Raw genomic sequence first — 22,625 nt, 5'->3', positions numbered from 1 at the left:
GATTTGTGCCCCAAGCGGGAGGGGAAGGGGAATCTGGGGAGAGCAGCAGCGCCAGGCCCAGAGGAAGGAAGGGCTGTGGGTAGTCGCTCTTCAGGCTTAGGATTGTTCTGGGGAATTTCCCTGGGGCGAGAAGGCACACTGTTAGCTCCTAACACCCAACAGAGCCTCCCCTCCGCGCTGTCATGCTAGGGTTTGTCTGGGTGTTCAGGACCCCTCTGCGGTGGCAGGCACAGTCCCAACCCCTATACAACCTGCCTCTGTCCTGGGAAAAGCCTGGCCCTGCGGGGGTGTACCCATGGGGCCCGGGAGAGCAACTGGCATAAGGTAATGTCAGATGGGGTGGGGGGTGGGGTGCTGGATGAATCATGTCACTGGGGCCCTAAGATGAGCATGGAACCTGACTTCAGGGCAAGTCCAGTTGGGAGGACCCTGGTCTCCCCACGGTTCCTTCTCTGACCAGCCCAGGGCTGAATTCCAGCCCTCCAGCCTCCTGCTCTCGGGCCAGGGCCCCAACCGGGACTTCCTGGGGAGGGAGGGGCGGCAGCTTCCAGCCTGCTGGAAACCACCCAGCGGCTGGTGGCACTAGAGCTGCTTCCGGGGGTGGGCGATGTCTCATAGGCCATGCTTGCAAGGCCGCCTGATGTGACTCCCACCCCTTTCTTTTCCTCCTCAATCCCTGCAGCCATTCTGTCTAAACAATGACTTCCCCTTCCAGCCTTCTCGTGTGCCCAGACCTCCTTCCTTCCTCCCTTCCCCCGCTCCCCCTTCCTCACTTTGGGAGGGAATCTAAGACCTCAGTTAGGCTTCATCCCCCTGGCAAGGGCATTCATTTTTATTCTTATTTCACAAATGGTGCCTGGTCGTTGTAGAAATCCGGGGAGTCCGCACATTCCCAGAGGGGTGTTTTATCCCTATTGAGGACGAGGAAAGAGGCGTAGAGAGCAGCCCTGGCTCCCAGGAGGAGGAGGAGGCAGGGCCAGCGCCAGCAACCCACTTCTCCAGATGTTTTGGCAGGGGCTTGCGCAACCTCTGCAAGGGGGGCGCCTCCCTCCCGCCCCCCACTTCCTGGTTTGTGGTCTGAGGCCCCACCGCAGGCTGGAAGTGGTGGGTTACGCATTCCCGCTGTGGCCAGCAGGACAGGCTGGCTGGGAGTGAGAGAAGGTGGTGCTGGGCAGAGGAGGGACGGGGGCCTGCTCAGTCCCCAGTGTGCCCTGCGCTGGGCTGGGAGAGGCATGCTGGAGGATGTCAGTGGAAGTTGGAGGTGAGGACATCCTCAATATTCTCAATAGGATCAGTGCTGGGGTGAGCTGCTCTGTGCCCTGCTGGGCCAGCTCATGGCCTGTGGAGGGCCCGCCAGTCCCCAGAGCCTTGAGAGAAAGGATGAGCGGCTCTATCAGCACAGCGGCCAGAGCGCCAGCCCCAGCACCGGCTGTGTCCTCTCTAAGGTAGGGGTGTACGGCCGCTGTCACCTCGAAGCGAGAGTTGACGGGTGGGGGTGTCAGAGTCCAGTGGGTAGGGAGGGCAGCTGAAGGAGGTGTGTGTGGGCTGCATCCTCCCTTCCTGGGCTGTGCTGCCAATGCAGCTGTGCCCTGGGCCCAGGTACTCACTGGACCCCTGGCCATCCCCTGAGACACAGGGAGGGGCAGCTGCCTCAGAAATAGCTAGTGACTTCAGGCCCCTGGCTGGCCTGGCCCATTTCGGCCACCTCCCCAAATAGCCAGGAGTTGGTCCCCCGATTCTCCAGGCCCCCCCAGCCCCCCACCTCCCAGCCCAGGGACTGGCCTGCTGAGCAGAGGATTCCAGAGTGGCTGGCAGGGTCTCCTCCTACTGGTCAGGGCTCCCAACCCCTCAGGTCCCAGAGTCAAGTACACATCCATGGAGGCGGGGGTGGGGGAGCAGACACTCAACCATCCTAGTCACCCACCCACACACTAGGCAGTTGCAGCTGGTTTCCGTTTCTCCAGAGCTGGGTGAAAAGGGACTGGAAGCCCTGGGAGCAGGGTCTCCATGTAGGGGCTTCTCCACCAGGGCATAAGGCAGTGGGCAGAGGTGAGGCAGAGCAGATGTGTGTGCATACGTGTGTCCGTGTGGACTAGGTCCAGGCCTGAGCCCACATGTGTTGATCCTTCTCTGCTCATACTATCCTGATGCCGGGGTCCCTGCTCAGGAGGCCAGGGTGGGCAGAGAACCTGGGATTCCTGAGTTTGCCTTCCAGAATATACTGGGGCCTGCCTTGGGAGCAACACCTGTGAGGAGAAGGGTTTGCAACAGAGGCCGCTGTGGATCCACTGGAGCTTGGGAAGGGAGGGGCCCTTCGGAGGTAACCCGGGCGGGGGGAGGCCGTTTACCTGTCACTGGAACACAGACCACCTTCTCTGGGGAGGGAGCATAAGGGGTGCTCCTCAGGGGGCCCTCAGCTGTGAGCCAGCTAGAGCTGGTACCCCCGGCGGCGGTGGGTGAATGTCTGGGCCGTGCAGCCGGCCTGGTGGCACCCTGCAGCATCCCCCGCAGGAAGGGACCTGCCAGCACTGGATGCCCAGCCATGACATGCTTTGGAGGTGAGCCCAGGCCCTGGAGTCCAGGAGGACACTGCTGCACACTCTGCCAGCCCCGTCTGGTGGGCAGGGACTGTTTATCCCTGGCAGGGGTCAAGAATGCTGGGCATGGAGAGACCGTCCTGTCTGGCTGAGAGCCTGGCAAGGGAGGGTTGACGTGTGGCTGCAGGAGCCGAGGGCATTAGCACTGGGCAGCCTCCTTCTTGCCTTGCGTCCCCAGGGCAGCTGTAGGCCCCTCCCTCCACTTGTGAAGGAGCCCCCTCTGGCCCCTCCGAAGCTCTCACTGGGTCCCTGTAGCTAAGAATCAAGCTGAGCCCTGGCTGGTTTGGCTCAGTGGATAGAGCGTCGGCCTGTGGACTGAAGGGTCCTGGGTTCGATTCCAGGCAAGGGCACATGCCTGGGTTGCGGGGCTCGGTCCCCAGTAGGGGGCGTGCAGGAGGCAGCCGATCAATGATTCTCTCTCATCATTGATGTTTCTATCTCTCTCTCTCCCTCTCCCTTCCTCTCTGAAATCAATAAAAATATTAAAAAAAAAAAAAAAAAAAGAATCACGCTGACAGGCCTATGTTCACAGAGGACCCAGAACGAGCAGCCATCACTGTTCCATGGTATGGGCGAGGAGACAACTGGAGGGTCTGTCCCTTCCCCAGGCGGCGGGCCAACCTGTAAGGTGGCTGCTGCCTCCCATTGTCAGCTGTACTTTCTGTGTAGCCACGGAGCAGCTCGATGCATGCAGGCAGACGTCGGGCACAGAGAGGGAGAGTGCCCCCTGGTCCCAGACCAGCAAGGGGCCCGAGGACACATGTGGGCCCTCTGAGGCTTGAGGGGCTGGGCCTTATGTGCCCACGGTATTCTGACATCTGGTGGCCCCAGTTTGTTTTCTCTGAGGAAAAGAGGGAGACCATTGTATCAACAACCATCCAGGGGAGTCTGCACCCCTCCACCACTCACAGCTCCTGCTTACACCCTGCTATTGGCACCCCGCCCCCATTCCCTGGTTTTTGGGTGACTAGGACTCACAAACTCCTTCAATGTCAGGAGAGAGGAAGGAATGCTGGGAAATTCCCACCAGCAGACTTAGCCTAGGATCAGATGGGCCATTTTGTGGCCAACTCAGAGAGTGCAGGGATGAGCCCACCAGGGCGGTTGGGGAGCTCTGACGGGGGAGAGCACAGAGTGGGCGCCAGACCCTGCACTGCTGCTCTGCTCCAGGGGTTTCAGTTGTAGGCTCAGGCTGGCTCGGAGTGCCTGTTGGAGAGCAGGTTTCCCGGTGGGGAGCACAGCGGCCGGGGAAGGGGTACTGCTCTGCTCCTGCCTTTAGTGAGTGTGGGTGTGCATGGGTGTGTAAAACACATGAATGGAATTGTCTAATGTGGTATGTGCACACATGTAAATGTGAGAGTGGGCAGGACAGTGTATATTGTATGTAGGAGTAGGTGTATGTATGTGAGTGTGTAAACAGGTGTGTGTGAATGAATATGCGAGCGTGACTGTGTGCACGAATACATGAGCGGGTGTGTATGAGTGTGAATGTGTGCAGAGTAAGTGTGAGCGCTCACGTGGGACTGGGGGAGTGTAGGCAAGTAATTGTCAGTGTGTGCTTTGGGGGAGGGTCCTGGTCTGGTTTACAGGACATCCAGGGACACTGTGTCGTGTATCTCCCCCCAGCCCCCGGCTTTCTGGAGCACAAGTCTAGGCAGGATAAGGTCAGGAGTCACTCTGCAGTGAGGGAGAGGCTGAGTAGTTGACCATTAGGCTCCGTCTAGCTGGGCCACCAGGTCCTCTGTCCATAGCTGCGGCGCTCACGACCCCCGGCCACAGGTGCACCCGCAGCCCAACACTGGGGAGAGCGGAGCTCAGTCGCCTTCCCGGAGGAGGTGGCTCGGGCCCGGGCCGGGCGGGCCGCGCGCATTCCAGAGCCCTGAGTCAGTGAGGCCGCCCCCTCCGGCCGGCCCGCCCCCGGCGCGCACGCCCCTCGCTCCCTGGCATTCCCGGCGGGCGGGCGGGCCGGCCGGACGGGCGGGCGCGCGGGCGGGGACTCGGCGCGGGAGCCCTCCCGGCCGGCGGTGGCAGCCCCTCCCCGAGGCTCTCAGGACCCCCAGGACCCAAGGTGCCGGCGGCGGCGGCGGCGGTGAGTGAGCGCGGCGGCGGGGCGCAGGGCGCCCGGGCCGGGCGGGTTCCGGAGCTGCATCCGCTGCGCGCGGGCCGGTCCTCAGCACGCTGCTGCCGGAGCCGCTCAAAGCGGCCGGAGCCTGGTCGGTTTCGGGGGGCCGATCGGGCCCGGGCCCGGGCCCGGGGTTCGGGCCGGTGCCCACCCGAGGCGCCCGAACTTTCCGTACCGGAGTTTCCCGAGCCGCCCGCGGAGGCGGCCCAGCCCCGGATTCCAAACCCGGCGCACGCAAAAATAGCCCGTGGCCGGATTAGCACGTCCCAGCGGGCTGACCAGGCCGGACAGCTCGGCTCCAGCCCCCGCCCAACAGCTGAGGGTCCTGGGAGCGGGAGGGCTCGGAGTCCGGGCTGTCTCCAGGCTCCTCTGAGTCGTACCCTCCCCCCTTATGTTCTCTTTCCCGGCCACCACCGGTGGGTGGTGTCTCCCAAGTTGAAACTCCAGCTCAGAGGGTGGATCTTCTTGGGATCATCCCTGTCCCAGCTGTGCTCCCTGGGGATGGGAGTCCTAGTAGCTGTGGAGCTAGGGACGGTGGAGACTGGCCCCTGTCTCCCCCATCAGCAAACACTGAAACTGCAGGGCTATGGGAGCTACTCCCAAAGACACCCCTACCCTGTGCTCAGCGGCCAGGAGGAGCAGCCAGGGCCGAGCCTGAGGCCACCACACGGTGCCTTGAAGCAGGCCTTCTCTTGGCTGGGGAGTTGGGGAGATGGAGGGGCCCCAGCTCCTAAGGGCAGGGGGTGGGGGCTGTCTGTCTGACCTGCTGGGGACATGTCTGTGGGGAATGGGCAGGGGGGGCCCCAGCCATGCCTGCCCAAGGCCCAGATGCTCTTGACCAGAGTTCCTTATGTGTGTACTCGGGCTGTGTGTGTATGTGTGTCTGTCTGGATGGGCGGGGCCTGGGTCTGGAGGCCCTCTAGCTCTGTGCTAGGAAAGGCCCCCATCCCCCCCCCGCCCCCCCCCCCCCCCCCATCTTGGGACTTCCTGGCAGAGAAGATTCAGGATGAAACTGGCTTTTCAGGTTTGGCCCAGCTATATGCTGGGTTCCTTCCACCCCCATGGAACTAGCCTCAGCCCCCTACCCCCACCCAGAGATTGAGAGGAAGCTAGGGAACCAAGCAGCTGGCTGGGGCCCAAGAGGTTCCTGAGGCTGAGCCCCCTGCCACCAGGAATTGTTCTGGGCAATCTGGGTCCTTTTCCCTGAGAACCGGAAAGGGGCCAATAGGGGGTTACAGGAGTCAAGTGGCCTCAGATTGAAGGTGTCAGGGCCCAGGCCTTTAAGCAGCCTCCAGGGGCTGATGGGCCTCCCACTGCACGGATGGGCTGACCAAGGCCAGCAGCACTGGAGCGTTGCTGTGACCCACACTCCTCACCCGGCCTCAGAGAGCTGGCCGGACAAGCTTCTGTCCTGGGGAGCATGCATTCTAGGGGCACCCTTGGTTCAGAGGGAATCACCCAGGTCTCCTTGCCTTTTGGGGCCCTCTTAGGGTCTTCTCAGCTCCAACTGCTGCTCAGGGTACCCCCTACTGCCACCCCATTGCTGCTCTCCCCGGATGTGAGGGGCTCCTCCTGCCAGGTCCGGTTTCCCCACTAGTGTCTGTAACAGGATCACCTTTCTGTCCAAGGATCGGATTCCTGGCTCCTGCCTGCTTTCTGGGTTGCGTGTGTTTGCGGGTGACTTCCTCCTCCCTGAACTGAGGTGCTCTGGGTTGCAGAAGGTGGAGTGAGGGCCCAGAGGGGCCTGACAGCCCCGCACACCCTGAGTGAGGTCTGCCCCTTACCTTGGGGGTGTGGCCAGGGCCAGCTAGGCAGGCACACACCTCCTGGGCCGGCGTGGCCCACGGCTTTAACCCCCCTTGGAGGCTGCAGGAGCCAGGGGCACCAACTCTGGGCACTGACTGGCCTCTCTGAGCCTCAGTTTCCTTATCTGTAAGATGGACACAGATGACCCCTCCCAAGGCCTGTGATACATCAGAAGGTCGGTCAGGGATCTTTGGTTGGAAGCAGGTGTGTCAGGATAGTGCTGACTGGAGCCATTTCTGCTCTGATAACAGACTTCGGGGACTCGGTTTCCCCTCGGGGGGCCGCTCCGGCCCTGTCCGGCAGCCGCTGTGCTCTGGGAGGGTGTTGCTAAGCCCGACAGTGTCGGCACCAGAGAGTACTGTGTGGCCAGTCAGGGGCACTGCTGGGGGCTCCGACTGGTGGCCAGACGTGTTGATGCGACCTGGACCTTTTCCCTGCAGTTTGAGGGGCTGATTTCACCCAACTCCTGAGATCCAGTTAGACTCCAGATTGTCACACCCGGAGTTGCTATTGCTATGTCCCTGCCCCTACCCCCTTGCTGACTGTGGCATGCTCAGGTGGGACCTTTGACCTCTCTGAGCCTCAGTGCTCCCCATCCCCAGGTTATATCTGCTTCTGTCAGACCCAGCGGGGTCAGAGGCTTGATTCTGGCATTGGTAACCCCTGGGCCATATGTGCCCGCTGAGCCTTGGACAGTACCTCCCACCCAGGGCTAGTGCTTCCTTTCCTACCCTGTTACCACCCTCCCAGGTCAGGTCCCGGCACTTGCAGGGCCCCCTATAGCCGGAAGACTCTTGTTCCGTTATTGGCCCTCTGCGTGCCCCTCTGGGGTGACAGAAGGCGGCGGTGACATGGGCAGGCAGGGTTTGATGTGTCCTCCCTCTCACGGGAAGAGGGCACCACGCAGGCTATTGGCCTGTCCGCCCCCCCCCCCCCCCGCCCCCTGAACCTCATTTCTTCCAAGAAAGGTAGAGGGGTAACTGGGAGGGTTGGGTCTGGCCCATATCCTTCCCAAGATGGGAAGCTCAGAGAGGTGGCCCTCACTTTGCCGCCCAGTAGCACGTGGTGGAGGAGGACTGGACTCCAGGCTGCGACAGCTGCTGATCCCTGCTCCCCGGGGAGATCTGGGTGGGGGTCAAACAGAAGACAGGGTCAGCCATCAGGGCTCTAGTGGGGAGGTTGGAGGAGCTGGCTTCTCCTGGGACTGTGCTCAGGTGAGCTGGGGACACGTTGGGGCAAGTGTCCCGGGGTGGGGCCCATTGCTCCAGTTGACCTCAGTGGTGGGCGGTTCCCTGGGCTGGGCAGGACAGGGAGCCCAGGCTTGGCAGGTCTGGTCCTGGGGCCGGGCCATCCACTTGGCCTTCAGCGACCTCTGCCAGCATCGTCCTGCGAGTGTGCGGGGAAGGCCTGAGTGCAGCGGTGGCTGCTGCTCACACCTAAGGATCCAGCTTCACATCACCCGTGGCCGCCGGCCAGGCCTGGGCAGGCCAGAACCTCTCCCAGTCTCCTCCTGCCTCTTGGCCACAGCCTTCCCAGACGGCATCTCTGAGGGTTCCGTCCCCAGTTCCCGCAATGGCTCCTGCTCGTGGCGCAGGCTCTGGCCCTCTTGCCCCTGGGCTCCCCTTCCTTTGGCTGCCTGTCAGGATGTTACCTGGAGCCGGCAGGCAGGCATCGCCAGCCTTTCTGCTTCTTGAGCAGGTACTCTGTGCAGGACGCGCTGTGGGCCCTGCCTCCCTGCCCTGGCTCCTGCTCCCGGCCCCTCCTGCACCCTTGCACAGAGCCAGCCTGAAGGGTCCCTAGTCAGCCCACAGCAGGAACCTGGGCCAGTGGGACCCTCCCCCTGCGCCCCACCCGCCCTCTGCCCTGATGGCTGCAGCAGCTCCCACCCCTCTCGCTGCGCTTAAAGCAGCCCAGTGGTCCTGTGACTGTGGGGCCCTCATCCCTCAGCCTCGTCTCTCGCCCCACACTCGTCCTGGCTGTTCCAAGTGCCTAGGGTGCAGCGCCCTGAGGTGCAGTGTGGTTTTTGCCCCCCTGCTGGGTTGGGTCCCCACCGTTGGCATTTGCTTTGCCAGCAATCCTTGCTTTACTTCCAGATGCCCCTTTGGGTGTCTCCTGCTGGGCTGGGCCGGGTGGGCAGCCGGGGGTGTTGCCAGAGTGACTCAGATGCTGTGTGACCCCGGCAGGCAGGCTGCCCCTGGACTGTGGTTTCTCCCTGCGCTGAGGGGTCAGCGGAGCGGAGATGCTGTTGGGATTTCCACCATGAGGGGCTGTCTGGGAACAAGAGCCCACTGTACGCCCGGGGGAGGCTGGACACTGAGCCACTGTCTCCTCTGGGCGGGCACTGTGCCCTCCCCGTCCAGACTCTTTGTCCGCCTGGGCCTGCCCCTCCCCCACACCCTTGGGTCCTAGTGTGGAGCCCCCTGTGAATCCCACCCACTTGAGGCCCAGATGGGAACTGGGCACACGGGGGTAGGGTAGGCTGGGCGTCCTGGAGCTGCGTGGGTTACAGAGCTCCTCCTGCCTCTGCCCCCCCCACACAGGAGGGATTTGAGGGGGGCGAGGGACACCGGGAGGTCGGGGTGTACCGGCAGGGAGCCGGTGCCTCCATCATGAGCGGCTCTTGTGTTCCTGGACGGACTGTGGGCCTGTGCCGCGCCCTGTGCTCGCTCCCCACCCTCTTCCCACCTCTTTCTTTGTGCTGTTCTGCCCCGACCTGGGCATGCGGTCCCCTCCTCCTCCCCCATCACCCAGACCATGGGGATCGGTCCTGCTAGCTCGTGCTCCAGAGTGCCCAGTGCTCCCGGCCACTGTGGACCCGGCAGTGAGAGGACAGCACACAGGCGATGAGCTCCCGAGCGGCCCGGTGGGGCAGCCTGACTAGCTGTGGCTCTGGAACATGTTGGAGGTTTGGCATGTGCATGGGCAAGGCAGGGCCCTAGGATGGCAGGGAGCCCGGTGTCAGGAGAGGCCATGGGGGCAGTGGGAGCCATGGAGAGTCATGGATGTGTGTGGTGGGGTGAGCCAGTGTACAAGCTGGCAAAGATTCCTTGTGCTGCTGAGCGGAGAACCAGCTGGTCACCCAGGAGTGCCAGGCCTGCTGGGGAGGCACGGAGAGGCCAGCTCCCCGGCGCCCAGCCTGTAGATTCCCAGCAGTGGTCCCAGGTGCCACCCTTGGCACCATTCCTCTCTGGACCTCACAATGGCTCCACAGCGGTATTGGCCCATTTTCCAGGAGAGAACACTGAGGCTACCTGAGGCGCATGGTGGTTGGGTGGCAGGGACAGACTGAAGCCAGCACAGCTGCCCCATCTGAAATGCTCAGGGGGCTCCCATCCTGTTTGGTCCCTCCCCACGAGGCCCCACAGGGTCCAGCATAACCTCTGGGGTCACATCACCTGGATCCCTATGTGGCAGGCGTGGCCTGACCTGGCTCCGAGCGCACACTGGGGATGCCGTCAGGGCACTGCAGGTTCCGGGAGCCCCTGTCTGATCGCCGTCTGTCTGATATTGCCTGACATCCCACCACCAGTGCTTGGAAGCCAGAACTGTCCTTCCCAGCCACTGCCTTACTGACAGGGGGATCTGTGAAGGGAGGGCTGCTGGGTGCTGACCATGCCAGGGAACACACAGGTCTGGGCTGGGTTTGTGGTGTGAGCTGGGTGAGTGCTGATCTCCTGGTTCAGTTCCCAGAGACCCATTCTCAGGATGCCTTCATGTTGGACACTGTCCCTCCCGCCCCCCACTGCCTGCCTCCGACCCCCTGCAGGGACCCGTCCATCTGACCCCACATTGTGGGCATCAGCATCGGCAGAAGGGATTCCCAGTGATGTGCAAACAAATGCTTCAGCCCTTGCTCTGAATCAGACGGGTGAGGACAGAGGACAGGGGCTTGGCTCTGAGGGGCTGCATGGATGGAAAGACCCCTGGGTGCATAGTCAGCTCAGAGAAGGCATCCTTGAAGGACTCCTTCCCACCACGCCGGCTCCTGGTTGGTGTAGCGTAAGTGGGAGCTGTGAGCGGCGCCCGGGGACTGTCCCTAACTGGCATAGGGCCAGTCGGAGTATGAGTGGTGAGTAGTGTCACTATAGGGGTAATGGGATCTGTGAGCTGTGTCCTGGCCCTGGCCCTGGCCCTGGTCAGGGTAGAGGCAGTAGGAACTGTGAGTAGTATTTCGGGCCCAGTCCTGTTTGGTATAAAGCCAGTAGGAGCTGCCAGCCACATCCTGGCCTGGCCCCAGTCGATGTAGGGCCAGGAGGAGCTGTGGGCAGTGTCCAGGCTGTTTTTGGTCTGTGTAGTGCTAGTGGCAGCTGTGGGAACTGTCCTGGGCCTGTCCCTGGTCTGTGGGGCAGGAGGAGCTCTGCTCAGCATCCTGCCTCCCTGTGCAAGCGCTTTCCTGGGACTCTCCCGGTCACTCTAGAGCCAGAGTTGCTCTGAGCGCAGACCTGGCCCTTCTCTGTCTGTGTAAGTCCAGTAGGGGGTGTGAGCAGCATCCCAGGCCTGTCCCCAGTGATGCTACCCTGAATAGGTAGGTGCCTTTGGGCAAATCAAGCCTCTTTAGGCCTCAGTTTCCTTATTTCTAAGGTGTGGGCGGGACTTGCTCTATATTTACTCCGCGCAGTTGGGAGGGAGGCTCAGATGTGGAAGCTGTTTCTAGGGGTGTTGGTGGGTGGGTTACAGACCTGTCGGGGTCTGAAGCTCTTTGAGGAGGCTGAGGAATTTTGGGGTCTCTGCCCTAGATATTGCTCGGCCACTCCCCTGGTGTCCATGTCCCCCATTGTGCTCAGGGAGCCCTCTCCATCTTGGATCCCCTGTTTTCAGATCCCGTGTGGTCCTTTGGGGAGGAGGGTTCGGATCTGTCCTGAAAGTGACGTTTGGTCAAGGGGGAAACAGGGTGCCAAGGAGGCCATGGTCCCATGACCTTTGCCTCACGGTTACATGGTCAGGGAGAGGCGGTCCACATCCAACCCTGGCCTCTGCTCTGGGCCTGGGCCTTACCCTGCGCCGAAGGGACAGATTTGGGGGTGGGTCTCATACTTAGGTTTGATGCTGGACAAGCTGCCCTCCCAGGGCTGAGCTTTTTTGCTGGTATGTATGGGCGCATGGCACCCCCTGGTGGTCATGGCAGCGCCTGCGCCCAGGTGGTTTTCAGGAGGTTCCTGTTTGTGGTAACAGCTCTCAGACCCTGGGAAGCCACGTGGACACTCTTTTGTGTCCTTTGTGACCTGGAGCCTTTGCAGACCCCACCTGTGGGCATAGCAGGCAGAGCCTCTGTCTCTGGAGCAGATGGCATTGGTGGTTAGAGGGTGAGGTCTCAGATTTGCCCTGTGTACGGATGGGTGAGCTCCTCAACCTGGCAGTGCCCTCATGCTCACTCAGATCTCTGCTCTGGCTATTCCCTGTGCCTGGAACAACCCCCTCTCGCTGTCATACCCCCTCCCGCCCCCACCCCAAGCCTTGCTAACTTGACCACTTCCTTCAAGCCTTTGCTCAGATGTTACCTCACAAGGAGGAGGCATCACTGCACTCGGCAACTGTAATGTGCTGATTTTGTTCCTGTCTCACTTTGCATCCATAAACAAAATACCTACTTATAGATTCACTAGAGGCCCGGTGCACGGATTCGTGCACTGGTGGGGTCTCTTGGCCTGGCCTGCAGGGATTGGGCTGAAACCGGCTCTCCGACATCCCCCGAGGGGTCCCAGATTGCGAGAGGGCGGTTCTTGGGTGACATACCCCGGAATCGGGCTCCCTCCTCTCTGGTTCCCGGCTGCATCACTGGAGAACCGCAGCTGCCAAGTCACTGTAGCTCAGCAGCTACTGTGTTGAGCGTCTGCCCCCTGGTGGTCAGTGCATGTCATAGCTACCAGTCGGCTGATTGCGTGGGCTTTTATATATATAGATTGCTTATCTGGACTATAAGCTCCAGGAAGGTGGGGATTTTGTCTGTTTTTAGTTTCTTCTTTTCTCCACTAATGTGTCCCAAGCACTTAGGAGTGACTCATAGTAGGTGCTCCAGTATTGTCACATGAATTTATGTTGTCTGAGGACCTAGTATGTGGAGATCAATGTCTATCAGGATGAACAAGGCAGGGACTGACTGTGTACGACAGTGCTGAGCACACAGGACGTCAGCAGCTGGATCTTGACCACCCTGTTGGGTTATCACTGCTTCTCCTTTCTCCTGGGTCTGGGCCAAGGAACCTTCAGACACCTCTCACCTCCCACCCTTCGCTGCCACCCCCAGGCCCGCCGTGCTGCACCTGGAACCATGAGCGAGGCCCGCAGGGACAGCACGAGCAGCCTGCAGCGCAAGAAGCCCCCCTGGCTGAAGCTGGACATTCCAGCGGCGGTGCCTCCGGCGGCGGAGGACCCCAGCTTCCTGCAGGCGGGCCCTGGCCAGCACGGGCTGTGGGTCCATCCTGCCCAGCCCCCTCACCATGACCCCGTCACCCAGCCCCTGAGGCGCCAGGCTTTCTTGCGGAGTGTGAGCATGCCGGCTGAGACAGCTCACGTCCCTTCGCCTTACCATGAGCCCCGGCGGCCGGTGCTGCATCGCCAGACGTCGATCACACAGACCATCCGCAGGTACTGCGCCTTGCCCTGGCTGCTCCAGGGGTGAGGGCTGGGGCTGGGGGGACAGAGGCAGGCATACGGGGTCCTCTTTAGGTGCCGAGGCTGGGAATGGGGCAGGGCCTCCCCTGTCTCAGCTTTCTCCTCGGTCTTGTTCCCCATGTCACCCTCCCCTGTCCTGCTCTGGGGGCCGACCCCTCTCACCTACCACCCTTCTCTGCTCCCCCAGCACTTGCTCTCTCCTTCTCTGTCTCCCCCACCTCAATGCTCTGGTCCCTGAACAGCCGACAGGTGCGCTTTGGGCGTGTCCACACTCTGCCCCTCTTGGGTTCCCCTGCTGCCCGCAGGGCCCTCCCACAGCGCCGGTCTCTCTCGCGGTCCCTGCTCAGGTACTTGCAGGGTGTGAGTGTGTTAGCACCAGCTGGCGTGTGCATGGCTTGGGACGTCTTGGGAGCTGCCAGCACGGTTTGCATTCCCTGGGGCTCCTCACAGCAGGTGTTGGCAGTGTTTTGCTTGCATGTCCAAGGGCTGTGGGCAACCTGCCTGGGCTTGCATTACCCATTTCTTGAGTTCTGTGGTGTTAAAGGTCAAACTGCTGCCCAGGGCTAAGCTCTCTCTGGATGAGCTAAGGGCTGAGCTCTGAGCACCATCTCTGGATTCAGTGTCTTCCCACAAACCCCCTCTCAGGGATGGGGTGTGAGCCTGGGTAAAATACTCACCTGGACAGGCCTATTATCTGCGGTTCTAGTGGGAATTTGGAGTTGGCTAATTGTTTAGGGGGTAGCCAGGGCTGGAACCCACTCATCCTCTTAACTGAACCCAGCCCACTGGACCTCAGATCCTGGAGTGACTGGAGGCTTGGGGTAGAGCATGCTACCCAGGAGGAGGGCTCTGGGGCCCCTGCTGGGAGGGCAGAGGGCTGGCGCCCCCTGGTTGAGTCCCTCCCATGGCAGGGGCACCGCTGACTGGTTCGGAGTGAGCAAGGACAGTGACAGCACCCAGAAGTGGCAGCGCAAGAGCATCCGCCACTGCAGCCAGCGTTATGGGAAGCTGAAGCCCCAGGTCATCCGGGAGCTGGACCTGCCCAGCCAGGACAACGTGTCGCTCACCAGCACGGAGACGCCCCCGCCGCTGTATGTGGGGCCATGCCAGCTGGGCATGCAGAAGGTATGCCCGCCCCCCGCGGCCCCCCAGAGGCCTCTCTCTCTGCTTCCCTGGGCTGGGGCTGGGGACATAGCCAACCGGAGCGGAGGAGGTTCCTTGGAGCTCATGGTCTGGGAGGGTGGTCAGGGGGTCCCATAAAGACACCTAAGGTACTTTCTGGGAAGGGGGCCTGGGACTGTACCATGGGGCCAGCTCTGGATGGGAGAGCATCCCAGGGCGAACAGCAGTGTAAAGGCACTACAGGTGGGGAGAGGGACTCCTCTGGGTGCGGTAGGGTGGGGGTGGTACCCATAGCTGTCCAGGTACCCACTGTGTTCTCCACAGGGTGGGGAAGGAGCTTCTGGGGTGGTGACCTAGCCCCCCGACGCCTGCGTCTCCTCCCCTCCACCAGATCATAGACCCCCTGGCCCGGGGCCGGGCCTTCCGCATGGCGGATGACACCGCCGACGGCCTGAGTACCCCGCACACGCCCGTCACTCCCGGTGCCGCCTCCCTCTGCTCCTTCTCCAGCTCCCGCTCAGGCTTCAACCGGCTTCCGCGGAGGCGCAAGCGTGAGTCTGTGGCCAAGATGAGCTTCCGCGCGGCCGCAGCACTGGTGAAGGTGGGTGCAGGGGCTGGGATGGGGGGTCGGGGGGCTGACCCCGTTGCAGGCCGCACGCTCACCTCCTCGCTGGCAGGGTCGCTCGGTGAGGGACGGCACCTTGCGCAGGGCGCAGCGCCGGAGCTTCACTCCCGCCAGCTTCCTGGAGGAGGACACGGCGGACTTCCCCGATGAGCTGGACACCTCCTTCTTTGCCCGGGTAAGAGACAGGCTGTCAGCCGAGGCCTCCGCCGTCCTCCGTCTGTGCCTTTCGCGCTGACCACTCGTGTTTGCTCAGGAAGGTGTCCTTCATGAGGAGCTGTCCACATATCCAGACGAGGTGTTCGAGTCCCCATCAGAGGCAGCGCTCAAGGACTGGGAGAAGGCCCCGGACCAGGCGGACCTCACGGGAGGGGCCCTGGACCGCACGGAGCTGGAGCGCAGCCACCTGATGCTGTGAGTGGCAGCGGTGAGGGAGCAGAGAGGGGCACGGAGGTCAGGAGCGGCGGGGACCCTAGGGCAGGACTGCCTGGAGAGCTGAGGGAAGGGGTCCACTTGGCTACTGTGGCGGGGACCCAGGGTTGGGCACCGTTCGAGTCTCAGCTGCCCACTGTGGAACAGGAGCGCAATCCCAGAGCCCTCAGCTGGTGGGAATGCAGCGGGGAAGCCAGGGGACCGCTCATAGGTCTGGTCCCCCCTCCCTGCCCTCTCGGAGGGGCTCAGGTTTGCTCTTCACTGGTGAGGGGGAGGGTGCACAGTGTCTCACCTCTACCTGGGAGCAGACGGAGATGCAGCAGGACCCGGCCTGGGGTGGGAGGTGACTGTGCCCCTTCCCCCAGGCCCCTGGAGCGCGGCTGGCGGAAGCAGAAGGAGGGTGGCACTGTGGCCCCGCAGCCCAAGGTGCGGCTGCGTCAGGAGGTGGTGAGCACAGCGGGCCAGCGGCGGGGCCAGCGTATCGCGATGCCAGTGCGCAAGTTCTTCGCCAGGGAGAAGCGGCCTTATGGGCTGGGCATGGTGGGCCGGCTAACCAACCGCACCTACCGCAAACGGATCGACAGCTACGTCAAACGCCAGATCGAGGACATGGATGACCACAGGTGGGCGCAGAGGGGATGTGACATGGCAGGCAAGGCTCCGGGTTGGGGGTGGGGGGCCCCAGGTTGGAGCCACCACCTCTGCTGATGCTTCTGCCGCAGGCCCTTCTTCACCTACTGGCTCACCTTCGTGCACTCGCTCGTCACCATTCTCGCCGTGTGCATCTATGGCATCGCGCCTGTGGGCTTCTCGCAGCATGAGACCGTGGACTCGGTGAGCCCCCGCGCACTCCCTGGGCCGAGACCAGTGAAGTCTGGGCTCTGGACGCCCTCCTCCCCACTCTGGGAGGAAAGGGCCGGAGTGGGCGGCCTTTGACCTCTCTCTCCAACTTCCCAGGTGCTGCGGAACCGAGGGGTCTATGAGAATGTCAAGTATGTGCAGCAGGAGAACTTCTGGATCGGGCCCAGCTCGGTGAGGGTGGGGCCGGCAGGGCGATGGGGCGAGGACCCTGCGCTGGCAGGGGGCTGGGCCTCAGCTGCACATCCCGCTCCCCGCAGGAGGCTCTCATTCACCTGGGCGCCAAGTTCTCGCCCTGCATGCGCCAGGACCCGCAGGTGCATAGTTTCATCCGCGCCGCGCGGGAGCGGGAGAAGCACTCGGCCTGCTGCGTGCGCAACGACCGGTCGGGCTGCGTGCAGACCTCGGAGGAGGAGTGCTCGGTGGGTGCCCCGCCGCAGGCAGCCCCTGTCCGCACCCCGTGCTGACTTCCGATGGAGCCGGTTATCCTTTATCCTGGGTCTTGGCCCATGGCACCACCCCTCTGTGCAAGGTCCCTCACGTCATTCATTACTTCTCACCCCCAGCGCCCCCGCCTCAGCCCGTAGACAGCCATTGCGCGTCTTTGATTTGGGTGTGCTTTCCGTGTGTCTTGTTTTGGGGCACGTCTTAAGTTCATATAAGTGGTATTGCCTTATTTTTTCCACTAAACAATTACAAAAAAAAAAATTCAAGTTTTTATTACGTCATTTTATGAGGCGGTACCAAAGTTTATGCCAGTCCCTGGTTTTGGACACTGGTCGTTTTTAATCTTATGCTAATAGGAATTACGCTCTTGAGCTTACAGTAGACACTCGCACGTGCACACACATTCCCGGAGTGTGCATTTATGGGTTTTGGGTTGTGGGCTCAGGGGGCTCTCAGTGGTTTTGCTTTTGACTCCTGCCTTCTGGAGACTGTGTTGTGGGAGGGATGGGCTCTGACCGGACTGACTCTCTCCCCACAGTCCACGCTGGCAGTGTGGGTGAAGTGGCCCTCCCATCCCAGCGCCCCCGACCTCGCCGGCCACAAGAGGCAGTTCGGTTCTGTCTGTCACCAGGACCCCAGGTCAGTCCTGCTGGCCCCGCTCATGCCTCCCTGGGAAGTGGGGGGAGGGTGTAGCTGCTCCCCTTGTGGAGCTGGGCGGAAGGGCACAAAGCAGGGCCTGACCACACACTGGGCTCGTGCAGGGTGTGTGATGAGCCCTCCTCTGAGGACCCCCATGAGTGGCCAGATGACATCACCAAGTGGCCGGTGAGCTGGGATAGATGGTTGGCTCTGGGGGTCACCCCTATTATGTGGGGGAATCCACACTTCACTCATTTGTGATACCAAGAGGCCCCATCATGGGACCACCCTGTTGTCAGATGCAGTGCCTCCGGCCTTTGCCTGGCCTGCCCCTCCACCCCTGCTTCTCTGAGCAGGTAGTCAGAGCAGAACCAGGTAGAGACTTGGGAGTCCAATGACATTTCAGTTTGACAGATGGGAAAGCTGAGGCTTAGTCAGGGCCTGCTTTCTACTGTAGGAGCCTGTCCATCTTGGCCCCATCCCCCAAGCACGGTGTTGGGGCCCAGGGTTGGAGGAGGCCACAACCCAACTCATCCCCTTTGTGATCCAGATCTGCACCAAAAGCAGCGCCGGGAACCACACCAACCACCCCCACATGGACTGTGCCATCACGGGCCGGCCCTGCTGCATCGGCACCAAGGGCAGGTGGGTGTGCCTGGGCCCGGAGCACTGCTCTGGGGCTCTGCCCTCCTCCAAGTCCTGAAATAAGGGATACGAAGGGGTGTGGGGCGAGAAAGTCTCTGGGCTTATCCAGGGCCAACAAAGATGGGCGAGGGGGCTGAAGCCTAGGCCTGGGTGGTGTCCTCAGGTGCCTGTGCCCCCGGGCCCCAGCCCCTCTGCCAGTCCCCAAGCCGGGCTTGACCTTGCAGGTGTGAGATCACCTCCCGGGAGTACTGTGACTTCATGAGGGGCTACTTCCACGAGGAGGCCACGCTCTGCTCTCAGGTAGGCCTCCAGGGTGTGTGCGTCCCCTCGCCCCCGGCCACGGAGCGTGCTGACAGGCCACTCTGCACAGGTGCACTGCATGGACGACGTGTGCGGGCTCCTGCCCTTCCTCAACCCCGAGGTGCCCGACCAGTTCTACCGCCTGTGGCTGTCCCTCTTCTTGCACGCTGGGCAAGTGACACCAGACGGGCCGAGGAGGGTTGGGTGGTTTCAGGGACCCCAGGAGTGGCTGGCCAGGGGATGGAGGGGAGGCCTTCCCAGCTGAGTGTCCCCTCCCCCCACAGCATCCTGCACTGCCTGGTGTCGGTCTGCTTCCAGATGACTGTCCTGCGGGACCTGGAGAAGCTAGCAGGCTGGCACCGCATAGCCATCATCTACCTGTTGAGTGGCGTCACTGGTAACCTAGCCAGTGCCATTTTCCTGCCATACCGGGCGGAGGTAAGGCTGCCCCAGGGACCCAGCCCGGGAGCGTCTCCATTCGGCTCCTCAGTCCTGCTATGCTCTGGGCCATGAGGGGTGGGGTGGCTGTGGGTCCCGGGGTCCTGCTCAGCATCCCCACTGCCTCCAGGTGGGCCCGGCCGGCTCGCAGTTTGGCATCCTGGCCTGCCTCTTCGTGGAGCTCTTCCAGAGCTGGCAGATCCTGGCTCGGCCCTGGCGTGCCTTCTTCAAGCTGCTGGCGGTGGTCCTCTTCCTCTTCACCTTTGGGCTGCTGCCCTGGATCGACAACTTTGCCCACATCTCGGGCTTCATCAGCGGCCTCTTCCTCTCCTTTGCCTTCCTGCCCTACATCAGCTTTGGCAGGTTTGACCTGTACCGGAAGCGCTGCCAGATCATCGTCTTCCAGGTGGTCTTCCTGGGCCTCCTGGCCGGCCTGGTGGTCCTCTTCTACTTCTACCCCGTCCGCTGCGAGTGGTGCGAGTTCCTCACCTGCATCCCCTTCACTGACAAGTTCTGTGAGAAGTACGAGCTGGACGCCCAGCTCCACTGAGCTGGTGGGGGCGCTGGGGCCACGGGCCTCCAGCAGGCTGGAGCCAGGCAGACTGCCCACCGAGCCCCACGCCACGGGACTGTCAGCAAGCCCTGTGGGCGTCCTGCCCGTTTCCTGGACATAGACCTCTGTGCCTCGTTCACTGCTGTTGAACCTCTCGTACTTCCGGGCATTTATTACACTAGTTCCTGTGATTACCTTCTAACTAGTCTCCTGACGACCACCTCATGTGGCCAATAAATGGACTGGGAGCGTTTTAGCTGCCACTAACTTGACCAGAGCTGCCGCCTCCTTTCTGACAGGAAGTGTCTCAGACACATCCCCCATTGAAGTCCGTAAGCCCGGTGGCCCCACCCTGTTCCCTTTCCTTAAGACCCCTGGATGAGCTGTCACATTTCCCCCCACACACACCTAGGGCCCCAATACCAATTTCAGCCCCAGGCTACCTCCCCTTCCAGGAGCTGGGGAGGGGATGTGATCCTGGGTAGATCAGGAGCAGCCTCGGGGGCGCCTCTCCCGGCTCTGGGGCCAGGGCGCAGTGAGCAGGTGCGGAAAGCAGGCGGCAATTTACCGGCAGGAGGCAGCATTGGCCCGGTGGCGGGCTGGAGGCCGCGGTGATGTCAGTGGCGGTACTTCTTGTGCGAAGGCAGGCGGGCTCCGCCCAGGGCCCCTTGCTAGTGTCGGGATCAGCGGAGGAGGAGCCGGGGGAGGGCTGTCAAATTTGGGAGCTGGGTTTTTCCCTGCCCCTGGCCCTGAGGAAGATGAACCCGTGGGTTGAGGCCGGAGGCCTGTCCATGGCTGTGCTCTCGCACCCAGGCTTGTTTCTCCACAAGCAGGAGCAGAAGCCAGCTGCTCCGCTGTTCTCCTGCTATAGAGTCATAGTAACAGAGAGGTGTGCCATCTTAGACAGAGGCCATTCTCTGCCCCTTGCCTCCCCCATGATGGGGCTGCGCCAGGCCCTCATGTCCCGGGACTGTGGCTTTTTGACTTTTCAAACTAGAAAGCAAAAGAGATTTATTCCGTACAGAGGGTCAGGCCCACAGCCTGTGGGATCTGCCATGAAATTAGGGTGTTTGGGCCCAGAAGGGGTCAAACTTGGGTCTTGAGCACTGGCTCACCCAGTCCCAGTCCCACTCCCGAGGCCTAGGGTTCACGCCGGCAGTTCCAGCTGTGCACAGCTGGGCGAGTCCATCTCAACACTCTTCTGTGAAGAGGGGACAGTGCCCGAGGCTTCCTCCTGCTGGGGAGGAGCTTGGCCACCGGCAGAGGGTCCTTGTTTGGAGGGTCATTTTTGCCTCAGTTTTTTGATGAAGGACACCTCATCCCGATTCCGGATACCATAACTGAAAGAGAAGGAAAAGGGTCAAGTATCTAACTACAGAAGGCTCTGTCTGCGACCCCTCACCTGAGGCTTGAGAAACCAAGAAAGAACCGGTGGGACGAGTGTGGTGTGCAGGAAGGCAAGGCGGGGCAGTGCCATCCTCCCACAGGCCCACACCGGGCCAGCAGGCAGCCTTTCACCTCCACACACACCCTCCTTCCCTCTTCCTGGCTCTGTGTGGCCCTGAACTGCCACGCTCTGCAGCTCAAGGATGTGGCCTGAACTCACTCTCGGAGCTTTTTCCTGTCCTCTGTGAGCTTCTCTCCCGCAGAGATTAGATGGTACGTCCTCCACACATAGGACCTGTACGAGAGGGATTCAGGTAAGCCGTGAGCAGGGGGAGCTGCGTGGCGGGGGTGTACTAGCAGGAGCTGTGTGAGAAGGGCTCTCGGTGCGAGCCCCTAGCCCCTCGGCACAGAGCGCCAGCCCTGTCTGAAGGATTGTGACAGGGAGCTGGCTCTTCACTCGTCAGTACTCTGTAGCAGAGACCAGGTGGTTAAGAAGCACAAGTCCAGCGGAGCTCCTGGGGAGTCCCACACCACCCTCCTGGAGGGCTGCAAGGAGCGCGGCTTCACCTACCAGCTGATGTGCTGGATGCCCCCTTCACGCTCCTGCTTGAGCTGCACGTATCTCTGGATGGCCTTCTTCAGGTCCAGGACCGTGGCGTTCTGTACCACAACCACAGCTGCAACGAGGGGCACCGTGAGAGAAGATCCCACAGCCACAGCCTCAGATGGTGGGAGAGGAACCCAGAAGCCCTGTCGAGCCTTGTTTAAGCCGACTGAGGCTCAAGTCCAGGCAGATGGGCTTGTGGATGGCCGCTCGGCATCCCACTGACCAGCCCCTGTGGAAGCTCAGCCCGCCTGGCCTGAAGGGAGGAGGGCAGCACTTACGCATGACTTCTCCATCCATCTTGCACACTCGGACTGTCATTGCTTGGCCATATTCCAGGGCTATTTGGGAATTGACCTCTTCCAAAGTAACCTAGAAAAGACCAAGGGTGGAGGTGAGTGCCTGGCTCTTTAACACCCCAAACAACAAGGAATAAGCTGCGAGTGTCCAAAAAGTGGTGCCATACTTTAGGAAGGACAAGAACGGGAAGGGATTCTTGCTTATACATTAGGGCTTCCCAGGTTTTTAGCACCTTGATCTCATGTGTCATCCACATTTTCTATTTAAAGTCCAAAGTGGACAGAAGCTTGGAAGAAAGGAACATAGAAACAGGCAAGAACCAACACCCTGGATCCTCTCACCCAGGGGCTGGGTAGGAGGAACACTGTGCTTGTCAGTTCATTCCGAGTCCTGATCACTAATCAGGACCCAGGCCAGGGCCTCCGGACAAGGCTTTGGCAGGAGTGCAATACCAAACGTTGTAATACCATCTTTAAGAAAATAGAAGTTAAACTCCATGATGGACAAAATAACATTGAAGTTTGAGATGGGAAAAGCCAGTAATACTGACATAGTCTTTATTATTTTGTTTGCCATAGGCTTTTTTACACCAACCTGAGTTATAAACATACTGTATTAAAATGTCACGTATTCCCGAAAGAAAAAAAAAAAAGTCATGTATCCTGGCTGCTGGAGGTGTTTTGGAGGCTTTTAAATTCCGCGCCCAAGGCGAGAGTCTCGCTCGCCTCACCCTAGGCCCGGTCCAGGTTAAGACCCCCGTTTACACCCAGAGGTGCCTTACGAGGCCTCTGGGTCGCAGCCCCATCAGCACCGGGACCTGTCCACGCCCCTGCGCTCAGCCCCGTAGGGAACGCGCGCACCTGGATCGGTAGGTCGCAGAGGAGTGGGTCCTGCACCACCATGGCGAGACCCTCCTGGAACACGTCCACCGCCTCGGAGTGCGGCAGCGCCTCCTCTTCGTCCTCATCGTCCTCACGCGCCTCGGGCCGTGCCGCCGCCTCCGCCTCCTCCAGGGCGCCTCGCTGCCCCACGCGCCGCGGGCCGTGCCGCCGCCTCCGCCTCCTCCAGGGCGCCTCGCTGCCCCACGCGCCGCGGTCCGCAGGAGCGAGGATAGGCGCGCACAACCGGGAGCGCAGCACGCA

The 22,625-nt window shown here is 61.5% G+C and overlaps 2 protein-coding genes across 2 annotated transcripts; one reads left to right on the top strand and one right to left on the bottom strand.

Annotated features, from left to right (window-relative positions):
- Positions 1–4,559: 4,559 nt before the first annotated feature.
- Positions 4,560–19,465, top strand: RHBDF1 (rhomboid 5 homolog 1). Its single transcript, XM_054714552.1, has 17 exons — positions 4,560–4,686; positions 12,770–13,110; positions 14,049–14,262; positions 14,651–14,860; positions 14,937–15,059; positions 15,138–15,295; positions 15,679–15,936; positions 16,036–16,147; positions 16,271–16,345; positions 16,432–16,593; positions 17,157–17,257; positions 17,380–17,443; positions 17,808–17,902; positions 18,127–18,202; positions 18,273–18,373; positions 18,487–18,640; positions 18,771–19,465. The coding sequence occupies exons 2-17, from the start codon at positions 12,794–12,796 to the stop codon at positions 19,188–19,190; spliced, it is 2,640 nt and encodes an 879-aa protein (XP_054570527.1). The 5' UTR covers positions 4,560–4,686; positions 12,770–12,793; the 3' UTR covers positions 19,191–19,465.
- Positions 19,466–20,187: 722 nt separating this feature from the next.
- On the bottom strand, positions 20,188–22,625 carry SNRNP25 (small nuclear ribonucleoprotein U11/U12 subunit 25). The gene is made up of 5 exons (XM_028134217.2): positions 22,344–22,625; positions 21,465–21,555; positions 21,151–21,256; positions 20,800–20,874; positions 20,188–20,533 (listed from the first exon to the last, which is right to left on the bottom strand). Exons 1-5 carry the CDS (start codon positions 22,383–22,385, stop codon positions 20,476–20,478), a joined length of 372 nt encoding a protein of 123 aa, XP_027990018.1. The 5' UTR covers positions 22,386–22,625; the 3' UTR covers positions 20,188–20,475.

Source organism: Eptesicus fuscus, chromosome 4 (assembly GCF_027574615.1).
Source record: "Eptesicus fuscus isolate TK198812 chromosome 4, DD_ASM_mEF_20220401, whole genome shotgun sequence".
NCBI lineage: Eukaryota > Metazoa > Chordata > Mammalia > Chiroptera > Vespertilionidae > Eptesicus > Eptesicus fuscus.
This window is presented reverse-complemented; position numbering and strand designations above follow the sequence as displayed.